An 18,897-nucleotide genomic window follows, 5' to 3' on the forward strand; every position below is an offset into this window, starting at 1 on the left:
CTGGATTCCAGAACACACTGATTGGGATCAAAAGCCATGAGCAGACTTCCTCAGATGTCACTCGTTAGAAAAAAAGAGCCACTGAAGAAGAGCCCAGCCCCTTCAGTACCTTCTGCTTTTATACTGAGTATGGGCAGATGGGATGGCATACCCTACTGGTCAGTTTGGATCCACCTGTTCTGTCCACGCCTCTGCATAAGTGCAAACCCTCCACAGGGCAAACAGCCAAGGTAGCTGACTCTGGCTGCCACATCAAGCAGTAAGAGCCTCTCCAACTGAATAGAAAGTTGGCTCTGCACCACATGTATGTGTCCTGGTCTGATGTTTAAGCATTAAGTACAACCCCTTCCCAAGCAAATATAAGAAGTATCAGCATGTAAAACCTAGAAGGTATTTGCTAAATATGGCAAAAATACAAGGAAACAGATTGTAAACACACACATTTTAGGTATGAGAAGTAGCCACAAAAATCCCTGCCTACCCAAAAAAAAAAAAGACACTCCCCTCCCCCCCAAAAAAGAAAACCCAAACAAAACAACAAAAAATAAAATAAAAATAAACACATAATCACACTTTATGTTTGTTAATGCCCAACAACCTTTCCAACCCAAGGTCTTGTCCCTTTCTCAGCTTCTCTCAGTCACCTGATGACTTTTTGCCATCTTCCCATGCTCTTTGTGATGGGATTTCTCATTACTGATCTTCATTTAAAATTATTCTAGCTTCTGAATACCATCTTATCTCCACCCACACAGAGCAGGCCAAGAGAATCGTTCCTCCTCCTTCCTCCCACACTGATAAGAAAACAAACCTGAGGTCACGACTGGTTGTTTCTTGTTCTCAACAGAGTCTGCATCCACAGGCAGAATACTCATGTCTCTGTACCAATTACACTTCTCCAAACCAAGTTAATATTAAGTCTCTACTTTACTGAAAGCAACTTAAATATGCATATACCTTGAATGTACTCTGACAGAAAGGTATTGGAAAGTAGAGATTGTCCATGATCTTCTTGTGCTTACTGTGAAGACTTTATTATGTGTGCAGCTACAGTATGAATAGAAGAGAATCTCCTCACAAAGACTAGTGCTGGAGCCAAGAGATTTAAACTCACATCACTACTCCTGCGAAACAGAGGTTCTGTGCGAGAATACTGTAGAGGCACAGTCTACACACAGGTCACTTTGTTTCTTTAAAAAAAATGGCATTATTGAGCTTATTTGACACCTCGAGTCATTATATAATGTGTGTATTTTTAAAAAAAAATCATCTGCATTATGAAGTTTGTGACATCATGAAAGATTCTTTAAAGTACTTTTTAAACTGTCCCAGTTATATATGTGAAAAGAAACTATAAAAATCAGAATGAAAGAACAATTCTTAAATTAGTACAAGGGCAGAGCAACAGCTTTTTTCTAAAATGGCTTTTATGCTGAACATGTTTGCAGTTTTCAAATTTATGGGTGTAGCTGTCAACATGTATATTCACTTTTAGAATATCGTCCTGGCTTAATGAGGTCTCCTGGAATGATTTCTTTTAATAAAAAGTTAACATGCTTACATATCTGGTTTCCACCTTTCTCTCTCTTTTTTTTTTTTAAGAAGTTTACATTACTCTTTAGCAGAGAGATCACAGCAAAGTTTACTTTAAAACTCTACAGTGCATTCAAGTATTTTCGTATTTCAAAGTCAGGCAGCTTCCAATGAAACTTTCAAGTAACAATTGCTATAGCTAACCATTAGCAAGTATAGATCCATATCTTCAGCATAAGAAAACTAAAACTGAAAAAAGTCACAAGACAACTGCAATGTAGTTACAACTACATACCACCAGCAAGTGGTGCCACATTACTAAATAAGAACTCTTATTTCTATTTGGTCACATCTGGTCAAATCTCATAATCGCGACACATACCATGCATCTACCTCACTTCTTTCTGTCTCACCACCTCTCCACCTGTCTCCAGTTTATGCTGCTGTTTCTGTTAAGCAGAGCATAATAAGATTAGATTCAGAAAACAAACACATGCACCCCTCAGAACAAAATTTCCCCTGCAACATCAGGCTACTGAGCAATGAGTTCAGAGTTATTCAGTAAAAATGCTGGTGTTTCAGTAGCTCAGAATTTCTCCATAAGATTCCACAGATGACTGACAGTTTGTGACAATTTTCAAGTGTATGCACATCCCTGCAAGAATGCCTTGTAATCACGGGTCAAACAGATTAAGACTTCTCCCTTGCCCCAAGCAGCTAAAGTAGTTGTTATTCTTTTCCATTTCATCTTGTCATTCACTTTTTGGTGTTTTTCAGGGTTGAAACAGCCAGAGCCAACTTGGCTAAACTGCTACAGTTCTCTAGCTTTTGCTTCGAGCTCATTTCTTCCAACTTCTTTATCATCACAGTTCTCTTCTTCAGGACCTCTTCATCTGTTTGATTTTTCTTCTCTTGAGCTACCCACAGCCAGTCTGATACGCTATAAAGGCAAACCACTCCACTATGAAGACATTCAGTTACCTGAAGCATGATTTCTTTGTCTGTACAACCTGGTATAGCAGAATTTCTCCACCACCACATTTGTTTGCGAGGAGCCTGCACAACTCCAAGTACATTTTTCTCCTACTGTTATGACTTTGAAAGTGTCATGAACAGTACATGTGCATTAATCCATTCAGTATCATGCTTTCAGTACTAGGTTCATCAACTGTACATACAGAACCAATATTGCTTCCAGATTACATCAAAAACTTGTTAAAAGAACTACAAACCAACAAAGCTCTTCACATAGCAAAGAGGGTATTTTTCTCTTTTCCATAGAATAAGTTCTAGGAAGATAAACAACTGACAAAATATTTCAAAGAGATTAATTTCTGCAAGTAATAAAGAGATAATCTAGCAAGAATTATATACAGAGCAAAAGAAAAGTTGAAAGCCTAGTGAACATCAATAGTTAGTGTCATTGCAGCTCCTTGGATCAACATAATGGCAAAAGCATGTTCATTCTTCCCTCTGTCTCTAAAGCCATGCTGAGTAATATGGCCTTATTTCAAGTGGAAATAGGAGCAGAAGTGGAACACACATTCCTGAAGCGAAATTCTCCTTTTTCCTCATCACAGAACAATCTAGAATTCATTTGTTGCAAAACCCCATTATCTTAAGCAAAGACATAATACATAATACAGCTGTATTTCTTGGCTGTGGGAAAGCTCTTTTAAAGGACCACCTGTAATGGTGACACACTTTGAATTACTGTTAGTTTTATTTCTAGCAAAGAAATAGAAGCAATTAGATCATTCCCATAATGCTTTTTAGTTCCTAACTCCAGAGCTGAGAAGTAACTTTTTCTTGAGAAGTATCATACATCTTACACTTTCACAAGGCCAAGGCCACTTCAAATATAGATTCCTACCGCAAAGACTTTCTTCTACAGGACTTAGGGGTTTTTTGGTTGGTTTCTTGAGTGTGTTTTTTCTTAAGTACGACAATGCTATTTGCACTTTTTATCCTGTATTGCAATGTATAAGTACTAAAGAGGAAAAACATTCCTAATTTTTAACTCAATTTTATGTACTGATCTTCATTTACCTCAAAAATAGAGATGGATATTGTTCAATTACAGTGAACCTAGTGACCACAGTCCATCATTAAATATAATATCAGCTACAATTCCCACTTCAGTACCAATTGAAGTATCACCTTATTACACTTTGTGAATTTCCACAAGCCCTCCAAGTTATTTTTGACGTCTTTGACTCTGATCCTGCCAACACTTACACACATTATCTTAAGCGTACTGAAATCCATAGCATTATGCACAGCACACAGACAAGCACATATATCATTTCAGAAATGAGGACTTCATTAATTGTTCAGCACAGAAGCAAACCCCTTCAGATATGATGTGTGCAGGTTAGGAAAAATCGCTCCAACAGCTCATCTATTGTTGTTTCAAGTGTCAGTATCTCTTTTAAAATTCTTTCCTTTCCCTTCCACCCTCCTACACATATCACCTCCTTTACATTCTCCTTATATGCCTAAAAATAACTAACTATACATATGGTCTGAGCACCACAGCCCTATACCATGTAACTGGGGAGAAAGTATTTTAGTCTGAATAGCTGACCTCACATCCATCATCAGAAGAGATTTTTTCATGAGTTATTTCCCAGAACTTAAACATTTAACATAGGCTGTAGATTCAGCAATTGCAGAGTTCTTCACAATTTAACAGAATACATTTTTTGGTTAAAAATATACCACAACAAACTACAAAAACCTCAACCTGTGAAAACTTCATGCATTTTTTTCTCTCACCTGCATCCTCACACATTGTAAAAATATTTAAAACAATATATTTCCTTTCCCTCAGTTAAAGGATTTATCTTCACAATAGGAAGTTTTCACTGACAATCTAAATGTATAAACCCACTTTGGAGCACATCAGCTTACCCCATGTGAGACTAAGGACTCATTCTTTTGTTCAGCTTCAGCCAGAAGGAGAAAAGCATGAAATGCCTCATTCAATGTCCTCTAAACTTTGTCTACCAACTTGCTTACTCTAGTTAATGATCTTCCCTCTGCTCTTTCTCTTTCCTCAAGTAAGTAGCTGGCATAATATAAGGGGAAGCTGAAAAACATTTGTGAAGAGTGGTACTTTGACTTAGCTCAGAGCAAGAAGAAAGCAAAAAAGGAAATATATACATCTGAGTCAATGCACCTCCCAGGAACTAGAGGAATTCTTCCAGGACTGTGCTCTACTAAGGAAGTTCCCAGGTCACAGCCAAATTTCACACGATCAAAGAGGCACACCTGCTATTTCAGATAAAGAACAACCACTTTTACTTAGACTTACCCTCCACAGCAAGAGCCTAGCCATGCAAGTTTAATGGTGCTGGCAATACCAACACCTTCCTCAGGTCTCATTCCAGAAAAGGCTGTGCCCCTGTTTTGCTGCCCACTACGGCTAAGTGTAAAAACACACGTTGCACTTCACATAACCTGAAGCCTAAAGAATACTACACAGAGCTTAGTATTTGAAAATAAAGGCACTCCAATTTATAAACAGGAAGGAAAAAAAAAAGCAGGGGGGAGTGGACACAATGGGTACATGGCAACCCCCTCCAATACTTTCCCTTTCCCGCCTCAAGCCCCCAGTTTTAAAATAAAAACATTTTCACTCACTAGTCATACTGACCTCAATTTCATAACCAAGAAGCCAAGCGTAACCTCCAAGCACATACCTACTAGTCAAACCCAGACCACCCATATTTATTAGGGGCAACTCATTAACTCTGACAATCTCCAGCTGGTAGGGTTCATCAGCCTCACCTGAGGGGTGACTCTTCCCTTTCCAGGAGGTAAAGGGCCCACTAGCAGCTCTTAGGCTCCTCACACCCCTCTTTGCACAGGGTCTACAGGAGAAGCTGGGGCAGGTCCTCACCTTCTTTCATGCCTCGTCCACACCAACTCACTCCCATGGACTGCCTGAGGCCACCAGCAATGGTCTTCAGTGGCACCACACCCAGGACTCACTCCAGGCCACAGCTGGTGCCCACCACCTTTGCTCTCCAGGCTACTCTGACGCTGGCCATGAGGGTTCACTTCTCTCACAGAGATAGAATGCAAAAAGGCAGGCCCCAGGGCTGTCTCTCCACCCCATCTACTCATTTATTTTATTTCCCCTGTGGGAGGGGAGGGCAGGCCCACCTCCTCCAGGTTCATCAGCACCAGGCCGTTCCCACTCGCTCCTTAGCCATTTCTCCCCAGGCCGGGCTCCGGAGGGTCCCACCTGCCCTCACCCCTGAATCTGCCCAACTACTGCCTTGGGCACAGCTGTGAGGACATGGGCTCTGCTCAGCACCCACCTCGCAGGCGCACACACCACCCCTGGTGTGGGGGACAGCCCCTCTTTCTGGAAACTGCGCCTGGTATTTGCCACACTGTTTGGCAGTTCCCGAGTGGCATTAATGTACCCGAGCAGTTCCCAGAGAAACCCTGGGGTTACTTGCACACCTAAAACCCAGCATATCCCACTTAAATGTTGTTGAAACAGCGTCTTGATACGGTTTAGTTTTTAACCATAAAGTTTAGGGGAATTGTCTGTATTATCAGCGTTAATCACATAAAGTTCTGTTTTGAAAATACGACTCACTAGTGGATAGAGTTTTCCCAAATTGCTTAAAAGATTAATAAAACAATCAACTTAGCAGAGGGGGAAAAAAACCACAAACTATTCCTGTAAGGAAATCGCTTTATTGCCTATACATGTGAATGAGCTGTTCTAATACTCAGGTTCACTGCCTCCTCTGCATTTAATCTCTTCTCTTTTATGTCCTACTCTGATTTTTTTTAAAAGACTTTCAGGCTTTTTTAAAATTAATTATACAAATCATTAGTATTAAAAAGGTAATATAATGGTTTCAAGAACAAGCTTCACAGACTATCTGCATATTTAATCATCTCTGCTAATAAATTTTTAATCACTCATTGAGTTCAGGTTCTTGTCTTGAAGCTTAACTTGATAACAAACCTAGCAACTGGTAGAACTAATTGGTACAGAGTAAGTGAATAATTTATAAGAGGAAAAAGCACTGGGTGTTCTGGAGGTGTGCAGAGACCACAAGTCACAGATATTTCTGGGAGGAAGCAGGAAAACAGCAGCTGATTACAGGAATTTCGTGATACGCTGCTGACATCCAGAGGCCAACAGTCAATACTGTTCACATATGTGAACCAGGCTGTAAAGCGCGCTGTAAAGCTAGATTCATTAAGTTTTAAATATTCATGCATTTCATTAAAGTTAACATTAATTGCACTACCATACACATTGATTATGCATAGACCATAAGTGTTTAACCTCTGAAAGCTTGCGAGTATATTCAAGTAATGGTGTATGTCCCGTCTTCGATGATTTCAGTGAAAGCTTCAGCTACAAAGTTGAAATTAGAAACGGAGTGCATTACAGTGCTAAGGAACAGTAGTCTGAAATACCAGAATGGGAATAAAAATAATTATTTTACTAACCAAACAGAAATGCTGGTGTAAGGTGCAAGTTGCTTTGTATTTTTCTAAAGTAAGCTAATGAAGGTAAGAAAAATTACGTATAAGACTTATTAATGAAAAATGCTAGACTGATTTGCAAGCTACATCTATTAAATAGGTTTAAACAGTTAAATTAATTGGTAGCTGAGTGAGTTCCATTTAGTTGAAGATGAGTAGCTTTTAAACAACGTAATAACAACAAAAAGGCTATTCTCTTGAAATAAGCTGATTTGTGTCTTAAAATGAGACACCCCAAACCTACTTACACTACAGAATAATTCTACCCCCAGGGAAGCACAAAATGCTACCATTCTTAAACCAGGATATAACAGACAACATTTGACAGAAATTCAATTATCCTTGAAAGATCCCACTTGTAGTTAGTTACATACGTAATCCTCTTTTATTTAATGGGTTAAAGCTCTCTTTCAAAACATTTAGTTTGATGAACTGGAGACTTGCTACATGTCAAAAAATTCATTAAGTTACTTAATAAGATTGTTAAGTAAAAACACTCAGAAGTTAAAAAATGTCATTTAATGCCGCCCATGCAACCTTAATTCTAACAGTGTATGTATATGCATTATGAAACACCAATGAATTAACTTTTAATCTCCTCTGAGCCAAAAAGATTTTAAGATTGGAAACTAAGGCACAAAGGGCATGCCAACAAATACAATGCTGCACTTTAGAGCAATCTCTGAGCCAGCTCACATCTTGCAGAGCATACCCCTACAGGGCTAATTACCCCAGATAGAAAGCTGGACTTGTACAGTTCCACTGCTTCCGGTACCTCTGCATGGCAAGCTTAGTTCTCTCTTAGTTCTCTTGGAGACAGAGAGACTGGTTTGCCCAAAATAGTACTGATTTCTCCCTGAGCTGTTAACAACTCCTGATTAGCCAATTTTCTTCATGAAGGTGGGCACTAAAGTGTCGTATTCCTAATTAGAAGCCACAGTTAACACACTGAAATTCTGTTGAAACAGTATTGCCTACACCCTCAGACAACTTTATGGTCAGACATACCCTGAATGGTATAAAAAGCCTTGCCATTTTTCTGACGAGAACATACTGATTGCTAGCAAGGGTCTTGGAAGTCAACGACCTGTACCCATTTAACATGTTTTAAAGTAGTGGGGGATATCAAAGAGTTTTGATTTGGGGGGGAGTGTGTTCGTTTGGTTTTGTTTTTACAAATAAGACCACCTCCTTTATGCTTCTTCCTTCAGTAATATTTAAACAAGAAGGTACCCTGTCAAGTCACTTAAACACCAAACTAGATTTTATTAGTTTTATCATTTTGGTGTTTATGACATAATCATGGATAACCATACAGCTCAGGAAGGGTATGCACATTTGCAAAAAAAAAAAAAAAAAAAAAAAAAATTTAAAAAAACTTTTTTCATTTTGTGGAAGGGGAAGGACACAGGAAGGACATAGTAGAAAGGTCAGTGGGTGATGTGTGAGAGGTAGCTGAGGCACATTTTTCATATATATAAGCTGGTACAAGTGGAGTGCAACACTAGCACAAGGATTGTATGGCTTTATGGATTGTTTGACTGGGCACAAGGTGACAGCTAAATTATCACTCAGGTGTAAAAAAAAAAAAAACTAAAATAAAATCGAAGTGTAAATATAAGTGACATTTAACAAAGAACTTTTCCAAACAAGAGACAACTGAATATATGGAGCTAAGAACTAAATTAAAAGGTAATTAGAAGTCTGAAAGGTTAGAGGCCCTCGTTCAGGTAAGCGTGCAAGCACGTGTTTATTCCTATTCAGGCCAGTACGTGTGCAGTAACTTCATCACTGAACTGGGTAGGAATGCTTCTGGGGGACCCTGAAGAGGGAAAATGCTGGTGCTCTTCTTGTGTCAGAGCATTACTGTTTTTCTCCAATCATACACCGGTTATGTTTAAACCTGTGTTTGATGCTTTCTTGTTGGATTCTTAATGAAACTTTAATCTAGTTCTTATTTAACTTTCTCTTCCTTTTTTTAACAGTAGCTTTAAAGAAACATCATGTAATTGTGTGCAGATTGATACTATGAACTGTGTATAAAAAGAAAATCAACCTATGAAGTAGCTCTTACCTACCATGTAAACCAATAATTAGAAATCCCTCAATACTTATTTACTGAATAGTCCATAGTTCTGGGACACATGGGTTATTCTGTAAATACGTAATCATAGACTGCTTGATTTGATGGCCTATTTTAGCAGCTTCTCTGGAGTTGTAATAGGCTCTCGCATATATGTACTTTTAACTTTTTAAAAAGAGTGGATTTATGGAATCTACCATGATAACCGAGGAGGGGTAGACACATTGAAAAAAAAAAAAAAAAAAAAAAAAGACTTTAAAAAGACTTTGTATTCTCAGTAAGATTTCAATTTAGATTTTCATTAAGAGCTGTCAGAATGGAGGAGACAACAATTTTACAGAGTAAGAATGCTTTGAATACTTGCCAGTTAAAAATTTTCAAATGTCTAAAAATCATGCTCATTAAGCAATACTTCCTTTTTTGGGGGGTTTTATATGTTGGCTTTCTGTTTGTGTTTTTTTTCAATTTCACTTGTGAAAAAAACCCTGAAAAAGCAGGAAGGATTCTTGATGGTTGATGTCTCTCCACCATATGGCATAATCTCCACATTCTCTTTTCTTTCCTGATAAATCCAAAGGTGACAGGTGCTCATTCACTGAGCAGTAAGCTTCTCTACCAAGCATGCTAGCAAATACATAAACACAAATTAAAATTATGGCAAAACTTTCACATGTCCAAGTAGAAGCAGACTACAGTAGATAATTCATTTTGTTTGTCAGATGATCAAAAAAATATGGATGCAGAGAATGTTTCTCCTTATTATATACCAATCTCTGACAATACTAGGCCTAAGAGGTAATCACATTGTTAAGCTAAATCTGAAGAGGTTTTAATTAAAACTATATCTTTGTAATTACAATTTGAAATTATATTTGAGGTTTAAGTGTTAAATTTATTAGACTGTGAAGAGTTTTACAAGGCATTTCTAATGTAATGAGCTCAGGCACCACATATGTTGCATCTTTGGTACACGTTATGAAGAGTTGCTTTTTTAATGAGCTTTAAAAACTGTATTTGCATACCAGAGGAAAAGGTCAGTGATGTGTGGATCAAGTCAGTAAATTAAGTATCACAGTATTATGTTATTATGATTGCCTTCCCCAGACACACAATAACAAAACCATAGGCTACAGTTACCCTACTATTCTAATGCTTCCATCTATATGATCTTGTTGGCTTACACGTACTGGCGCTGCTGTCCCTCAGGTCCCTGTTATCAGTCCCTTGTCTTCTTCATTTTCTCTCCCCACCAACTCCTAAAGCAGAACAGCTGGCATGTCTGACAGTCAAAGAATCAAAGCAAGCACAGGAAGGAGGGGCTGGATTCAATGTGATGGCCCATCTCCAAGCACCACCTCGGGCTCCAGCCTTTACCCCAAGCAAAGATCCCGAGGGCCAGGTCCTGAACCCTCACGACAAGATCAAATCTATTGGACAGCAAAGCAACTGGACAGAGACAGCCCTTTAATCCAAGCCACATTCCACCCGAGTCTTTGCTCAAGAATGCAGCACTATCATCTCTCATTCAAAACAGATACCAAAAGTATTTCTAATGCTATGGTCCAAAAACTGACTCTGTTGACTCTTTCTTGTTGGAATGTTAGATGTTTCATAATCTCTAAGGATGTGCACCTATATTGAAGGTGCTATGCTGCGATAAATAATAAAATAAACTAGGAACCAACTGCAAACACATTCTTATCAGGTTTTCAGCAAAGATTAAATTTCCCTGGATTTACCTTTACTTGTAAATACTTGTTAATGTTGTAAGAATTACAATGTTACCTTTATTTTTTAAGGGCAATTGAAGTTGATTCTCTCTCCAACAGTACTTAACAGCACTCCCATTCTCTCTCAGAGACCGTAGGCATACTCTAAACCACCTTAAGCACTGCATGATATTTTATGCATGTTTATGTATGTCACAGCCAAGTGACACTCCATCTGCATATAAAGATGTAGATCTAATCATCAAAGAAAGAATCCATTAAAATATTACAACAGTAAGAGCAATACAACTGATCAGTTATAAGTAGTTTTAATGGTTTTTCACTTTTTGTATGATAATCCTCAAAGTAGCATTCAAAAATATAGTGCAAAATATTTATTCATTTTATTTACAAACAAAATGTGCAGTTCAGCTTATCCTCACCACAATAAATGTCATTATTCTATGTGATGAATAGGAATTATGAGAAACATTGGAAGAGACAAAAAGTAAATTTTAAACTTAAGAATAAGATCTTCCCTTCAGTTATACTGTTGTTAAAGTTACACAATATTATCTTTTTTTAAATTATTTTCAGTTGGAAAAAACCCCAAGAAGTCCAAGAGAACACTAAAGAATTACATAGGAAAGAATGTTTTTTTAAAACCATAAAATTAATTTTGCTGTGACAATCACAATGCAAAGTTCTTATCCATGTAGAATATAAATTTTTTGCATCTAAAACATAGAATCTTTACAATGTAATGCTTTATCCCTTCTTACTATACAAATTGCCTTTAGGGGAAAAAGTATTCCAATATCTTCCTTTCCCTCTGATGAAACAACAGATGCTTTGGTTAAAGAGCAATTCGTGCGCAATAGTGTTTTAACTTGCAAGGCAGTACTCCTTTATTAAGTTGGTAGAATTCCACTAACTGGATGAGATCAGTAAATCTGGTATGACCATCATCAAGGGTATAGAATAGCTTCCCATCATCTTCCAACTGTAAAAATGAAAAAAGAAAAAAACAGATAGAATAAAATCCTCTTTTGCTATGGTATTTCTTGCCGATTTAAATACTTGTTTGAGAATTCTTCTTGTAGACCAAGATATTCATGACTACTGACAGAATGAAAAATACAGTCATCATTCATAGCAAGATCAAAAATAAAAAACAGAAAAATAATGCATTCTTTAACTTCCCTCTTAAGTTAGGTACATGCCTAAAAGAGAAGAACAATTAAATAAATATAGGAACATTATTTCTGCACTAACAGTACTACTTTATGCCTTTGGCATGATAGCTGGTTAATATGAACACTTGAGTTTTTACATATTGACAGGAAACAACCAAGTTTCAACTTACTCATGGATTTCAACCTTTGCTTCATTCATATCCTGTGTAACTGCTACATTTTGTGTCACCTATTTTGTGAGGTGCAACGCATCTACACACTAGTGCATTGCTGTACTGGATGCTACTTGCTACACGAGAAACTGCCCATCACAAAAGTACCATGCTTCATGTAGTAATGTGTTCTTTGTTGTAGGGGAAAGAACTGCTGCAGATCCAAATGCATGTGTCAGCACAGATACAAGAGAGAAAGAAAAAACTGCAAAACATACCTTGAAAAATTACTTTTGACTTTTAAATGCTTAAAAATTCACAATCAGTATTTCCTTATTCTAGGTTACTGAACATCAGCTCTTGCACAATTTGCACTGCACTGCTGACTATATATTTTCTCGATTTCTTTCCTCTACTGCTGATACATCTAATATCAAGAAGCTTCCGTGCAATAGCAAATAATCAGTGTTAATGTAAATAGAGGGTAAAACCCCACTTTTAAACTCTTCTAAAAAAGAAAAGGGAAAAAAGATACTTTACGAGATTGAGAGAGTAGTGTACAGAAGATTCTGAAGAAGGGCTAGCTAGTAACAGATGGTGTGCTAGGGAAAGATGCAACTATCCTACTTGAGTGCAGGGGACGGGAGAACATATAATTAGTTCTCTTACCTGTAATTAAGATTTCTTATCTGAAGCAGCTGTTGAACTGCTTATGATTCCTGGTTATTCTACCCCTTTCTATCATGTCTGGAAGTAGTTTGTAATTTCTTTATTCTCAGACTTTGGTTAATCCAGGTCAAACACTGCTAGTTAAGGAATTATCAATTTGTGCATGTGTAAATTCCTGTGCTCCAGCCAAGAATCTGAAAACGAATTATCATCCATCGGACCTTCTGATGCATTGTATGCATGCAATTTTCCTGCCAACACACTGAGTACAAGGAAGAGCTGACAATTCAGATGTCTGTCGACCAACACATCATTTTTAGTATATTTTACTCCTTCCAAATTAATCCCAAACCTCAAAGTGAATACTAGACAGATTGCTAATTCTAAAGCAATCAATATTTTGCAAAGTAAAAATTCACATCAAAGTTATGTTGCCCAGGAACCTAACATCTTCTGCAAGCTAACAAGGCTGTTATGAGAGAACATTTATTGGAAAAAGACAGTTCCAGAAATGTATATCAATTCTTCTTGTTTTGCACGGACTACAAAACAGCTAATTTCAGAAGAGACTACACTGAAATTATGTTGTATCAACTCAGAGTAGTAAGGATTAAAAAAAAGTTTAAGCTACCAAGTTCTTAAATTTTCACAGTATGGGATCCCAAATGTATCCCAAAGCTTTTATTTTCAACTTTTCACAATCAGTTCCCTGCCACCCACATGCAATACCTGTTGCACACGTTACTGATGCTAACATTGCACCTGTTAATGTGGGGGAAGCTTGAATTGGCAGGCTGCATGCCCTATCCGAAAGGAAACGTTTTTAAATACCGTATAACCTGAAACAGCCTAAAATGTAAGAGAAAAATAATTACTTTAGAGACTGAATTATTTTTGTCTTGTAAAAAGACTTACTAAATATTTTTAACTTATTTATATTTAGTAGGAAATTTCTCTCCTCTTCCCAGTAGCTGGAATAAGGCAAGAGTTTGGAAGAACAGTAGAATTTGAAGTTCAAAAAGGTAACATTGGTCTCCAATTAATAAGCTACTAACTTACTGCAGGAACACAAAATGCCTTGTTTCTTAGGAAATTATAACTTCACTTAGAAGATCAGCAGCAACTGGAAACGAAATCTTTCCCATATCAAAAAATAATTTTCTGAACTCCTTAGACTGTTGTTCTAGCAAAAACAGAGCATGCGGTAAGTGAGAGTATTGAGAATGCTATGAGGGGTACGAATGCAACTGGAAATTAAATGACAGAAGGGAATTGAAATATGCCTATGTTTGGGGAACTAACAGTTTCCAGATACACATTCTCTCTCTGGATTAGGTTGTTGTCGTTACAGAGAGGGTCTGTTTCCTCATAGGGAAAGAAAAATGGTCTCTTAAATTTGAGAGGTAAATGATATCCCAATGAAGTATAATCATACAGTATTAGTACAGAGTTCAGAAGGTTCTCCTCCATTGTTTGTATATAACACAATGAAAAACCCGAGCAACTCTTTTAACTAACATTGATTCACTCCTCTCCTCCTCCCAAATATTGCTTCAGTTTTCTGAAGTTATTCTATGTGAACTTTTTTAGGGGGTGCTATCAGCTACAAGCCCTAAGTAAGATACACAGAAATTTGGGGAACAATCATAGGGGATGACCCGATCAGAAACAAAACCAAAAAAGTGCCACTACTCTCATTTCTTCTACATGGAGGGTAGAGTACTATGTGGTCTGGAAGAAAGGTTCTTGTGAAGAAAGAAGAGTAAGCTATAGGTCTGCTCAGTTAGTCAAGCATCTGTGGCTGAAACCCATAATGCTGAAGTCTTCCCCATCTCAACAGAAGCAGCCTGTAAAGAAAACAGTATAAACCACTGCTGGAGGGATTGGAAGGGAGAGTGAAAGCTGGCCATTCTGGAAGGAGAATTGGATGATATCTTCAATGAAAACTGATGGAAATGTGATTTCAATTTAGGAAATTTCAGCTTACCTATAAGTAGCTGCACTAAATAAAGGTATCGATTTTTTGCTAAAATTTTCCCCCTGAAAAAGACTTGGAGATGAATATACCACAATAACATGAATCAAGAGAATAGGTCAGCAAAAAATGTTTGACTCCAAATATTGAGAGACAGTATCCTAAACAGATGAGTCAGTGAGATACACACACACATTGACCGCAGTCCATCTAAACAGATGACTAAAAAGAAATGGTGCACATATTGAAAAATGAAAAGGCATTACGACCTTTATTAATACATGATTTTCATGCCATCAGAGTTGTTTCTATTCCGTTTCAAATAGATTTCTCTATTTTTTCAATATACTTTTTAGGATTTTATAATACTAGTCAAGCTTTATAACAAATCAAACAGCAAAGCTCAAAAATGTTCAACTCTACTCAAGAATACTAACTATTTTTAGTGATGCAGGTATTATGTTTATATCATCCATACAAGAGCAAAATAAAAAAAGTACATCAATATTCTACCACAATTATTCAATTATTTTGTTTTTCAACTGTATATATAAACTTAAAAATTTACTTACTGGTACAATTTGAAAATGCTTTATTTTTAATCCATGACTCAATGACAATACAAACGTTTTGGGGTTACTTTGGCTATCACGTACCAGGAATACCCTAAAAGAGATTGAGAATTTTCACAGTAAGATCACTCTGGAAAACCTTTTCAAACATCCAGTTAAAACTGTCATAAATTCGTTGCAGTATGTATTTGTAAAAAGCAGAAATAATATAAATTCCCTGAAGTATGCCTTTAATCAGTATTTCTTTGCAAACGCGTCACTGGAAATACTTTTCTTAAATTCTTCTTCACTTCGTCTATTACGTGTAAAATATGCATTTCTCAGAATGAATGACACTGTGGGCGTCAGTTTTTACACCACATAGAATTACAACGTATCTCTTCAGACAGAAAAGCACCCTCAAAGTTTGTGCTTCAAAAAAAATGGACTCTGACAGTCACCCTAAATCACAAGCACTATAGGGAAAATTCAAAAGGTAGATCAACTGGAAGTTTACAGAAAAAGTAATGCAGGAAATACCAGAATAATTTTCACAGCTGGCCAATATTCATAAATGCACACTCACTTCTGCACATTGGCCAAATTCCCACTGAGAGCTGCACTCTGCTCACTTTATGGCATCATTATTCAAATCACAACACTCTCAATGGCCAACAGTGTCACTGCAGCTAGTTCACCAATAACTTATTCCAGCCAGGTTATGGACAGACATAATTTTGCTATAATCCTGGCAGGATAATCTGGTAAAGACAAAGGATGAATACCAGTAAGAGAGAACTTTAATTGAATCACTGGGTTTGGAATAGCGGTACATAACAGTTCAGAGGACAGAGGGAAGTACCTGATTCACAGCTTTGTAGTGGGAAGAGTCTGAACTATTTGTACTGTGCAGGTCTGGAACAGTTATAGCTAACGAATGCATCAAAGAAGGGAAACGGAGGGACAGCCATTGGCAAGCATGCTCCTCTTTGAGGACACCAAGGAACAGGCAAGATGGACTTGCAGGTATCAACCAAGCAAGCACTAGTGGCCACCTACTTTCGCCCAACCACATACCAGGAATGTGAGCATAACCACATGAAAAGAAAGGATTTCAGAAGAAGAAAGCAGACAAAGGCTTACAGTGGATTTTAACTGACTAACGGCATGGATTCAAACTACTAATTTAATCATCAAAGATTTTAAGAGTTCTATTTGTACAAAGTAAGAAAATACCTGGAATTAAGAAATTTGAAGTCCATAATCATTAACATTTATATCAAAATCCCCATCCAGTCTAATTCGGAGCTCTGATACTAATTCAGTTATTAAAGAGGGATAATTGTCAACTCAGCACATGGTTTGTAAGAGCTCACGGCAAATATAAGGACGACTTCTCAACAGACTTGGGCTCTCCTAACAAGCTCTCTCTCACCACCTAGTGGCCTCTCACCCTCTCCAGGACATGAATGAAAATTTTCAGAGCAGTTAGATATATTCTTTGCATAAACTGAATTTTTTTATACGTTTGTCATTAAGGACTAGCATTAAGGATTTTATTTTATTCAGAAAAATGACACTATAGGAATGTGCCCCTTTGCAGACACTGAAAATGGGGTCTCTACATCCAAATACTGAGATGCACGTTAAACAATACACAAAGTAATCACATTGGGTAGGAGAGAAAATAAAGGTTGATTAGGATTTATGTTCCCATTCTTCAAGTCTTTTGAAGTCCATTTTCTTACTTTTTTTTTTGTATTAATAGCCAAGATAAGCAACATTTGTCCTCCGTCACATAAAAAGATCTTTACTCTTTTCTAACTTTATCACAATAGACCTACTTTAGTTGTCAAAGAACCTTTAAAAAGATCACTTTATTATGAAGAAAGGGTTGTAGTTTACAGAATCTTAGAAATGCTGGTTGGAAGGGAGCTTTTTAGACATGCTGCATGACTCCAAACTGCTCCTTCATAAACTCATAAGGAATTTGCTGAATGACCAGTTGCGTTTTGTCATGGGCCTTTTGGTAATGTTATTGTCCCATTTATCAATCAGATGCCAATCAGTTCACATTCCTATCAACCGTTTATCACTAAAAAGTCTTCAAATGTCCTTTAGGGAGTAAAGTATGAAATCTACAATATTGCTATATAAACTTCTTTAAGAAAGTTGGTTTTACGCCAGAGCAGTAGATCCAAAAAATTTATTCCTTGGTAGCACACCTTAAGATTGTTGCTATCCCTAATTGTGTTATTGGGTTACTCAAATACTGAGACTACCATATATCCTTTACATAATAGTCTCTTTATCTTTTATAAGCCATTGTGAACAGCATATTTGTTGGTACATACAGTATTATAGAGATCTTACCACCTCTGTCATATATGAGGGAGATCTCCCTGCTTTGGATCACCCTAAAAGGAGATCTGGATCATGGATTATTTTCTCTGCCTACCCTCCTTCCCCCAGAATCTTATTCCCATGAAAAGATTCCGTATTTCTGGTGATAATTCATTCTTTCAGCCCATCAAAAAGCACAGTATTTATCACATGCTTAATGTATTCATGACTTCATGAGCGTTCATACTACCATGTTCTAATCAATTCTAGACAGTCTACACGAGACTATCATCCTCACCAAAACCATAATGCATATCTATGAATAGATCCAAGAATACAACATGAACAACACTGTACTAAACCAGTGTTAGCAAGGTATTCACTTTCTTATCTCAAACACCACTGCTCTTTACTTGCCAAGTCTACTGGGTCTCATTTAACATTACGTGTGTGTACCCACTGAAAGACACTGGAAGATTCATCAGCCCTAGAATAACAAACTGCTCAGAAATACATGTTGCATTCATCCCCATATCCTGTCCCTCTTGTGTAACAAACGCAAAAATGAATGCAGAGTAGAGAAGCAGTTTCAGGATGATTATCCAGGCTTAAACACAGGACCCTTGAAATTAAAAAAGGAAAAAGAAATACAAAAGGAGAAGTCCAACTAGCCATCATTGCCAGTTATGACTATTTATGTCTCCCTTTCCTTCCCATGCTTTTTTTTTTTTTCCTAGAGTCCTTTCTGCAGATGTAGAAAACAGTATTACAACATACTTATTCTAAAACTGAAGGAATTTAATGAGTCATCTGATGTTACAGATACTAACTAGGAACAGAGTTTTATAGAATTACTCGTTGAATGAAGGAGGCTCAAGTTTACATTTAATACAGAAGTAAGGATAAAAACACAGAAATGAAAAACAGGAGGTTTTGAAAATATAATACCTACTTGCTTTGCCATTTTTTAAAATTAATATTTAAATGAGAGAAAATCAAAAGTGAGTAGTCTTATCCTAATGTTTATTTTTCACCATTAAGGGATACTACAATTTTTAGTCATTTCATGAGGAAAAACATATATTTTTTTTCAATGGCTGTCCCTGCACAGTTCATCTTATAATAAGGTTAGTCAATGTTTTCAGGCTTTCTTTTATTCTTTC

General features: G+C 37.0%; 1 protein-coding gene across 3 annotated transcripts in view; it reads right to left on the minus strand.

Annotated features, from left to right (window-relative positions):
* Positions 1-11,171: 11,171 nt before the first annotated feature.
* GRB14 (growth factor receptor bound protein 14) overlaps positions 11,172-18,897 on the minus strand; it is a 48,226-nt gene continuing 40,500 nt past the window's right edge. For all 3 annotated transcript variants that reach the window (XM_014954217.1, XM_014954216.1, XM_014954218.1), the window contains 2 exons: positions 15,413-15,506; positions 11,172-11,851 (listed from right to left, as the gene is read on the minus strand). In XM_014954217.1, the coding sequence (XP_014809703.1) occupies positions 11,705-11,851; positions 15,413-15,506 (241 nt within the window). In that variant the 3' untranslated portion in view covers positions 11,172-11,704. The remainder of the gene's footprint in view (positions 11,852-15,412; positions 15,507-18,897) is intronic.

Source organism: Calidris pugnax, unplaced genomic scaffold (genome assembly GCF_001431845.1).
Source record: "Calidris pugnax isolate Ruff unplaced genomic scaffold, ASM143184v1 scaffold103, whole genome shotgun sequence".
In the NCBI taxonomy this organism is placed as follows: domain Eukaryota; kingdom Metazoa; phylum Chordata; class Aves; order Charadriiformes; family Scolopacidae; genus Calidris; species Calidris pugnax.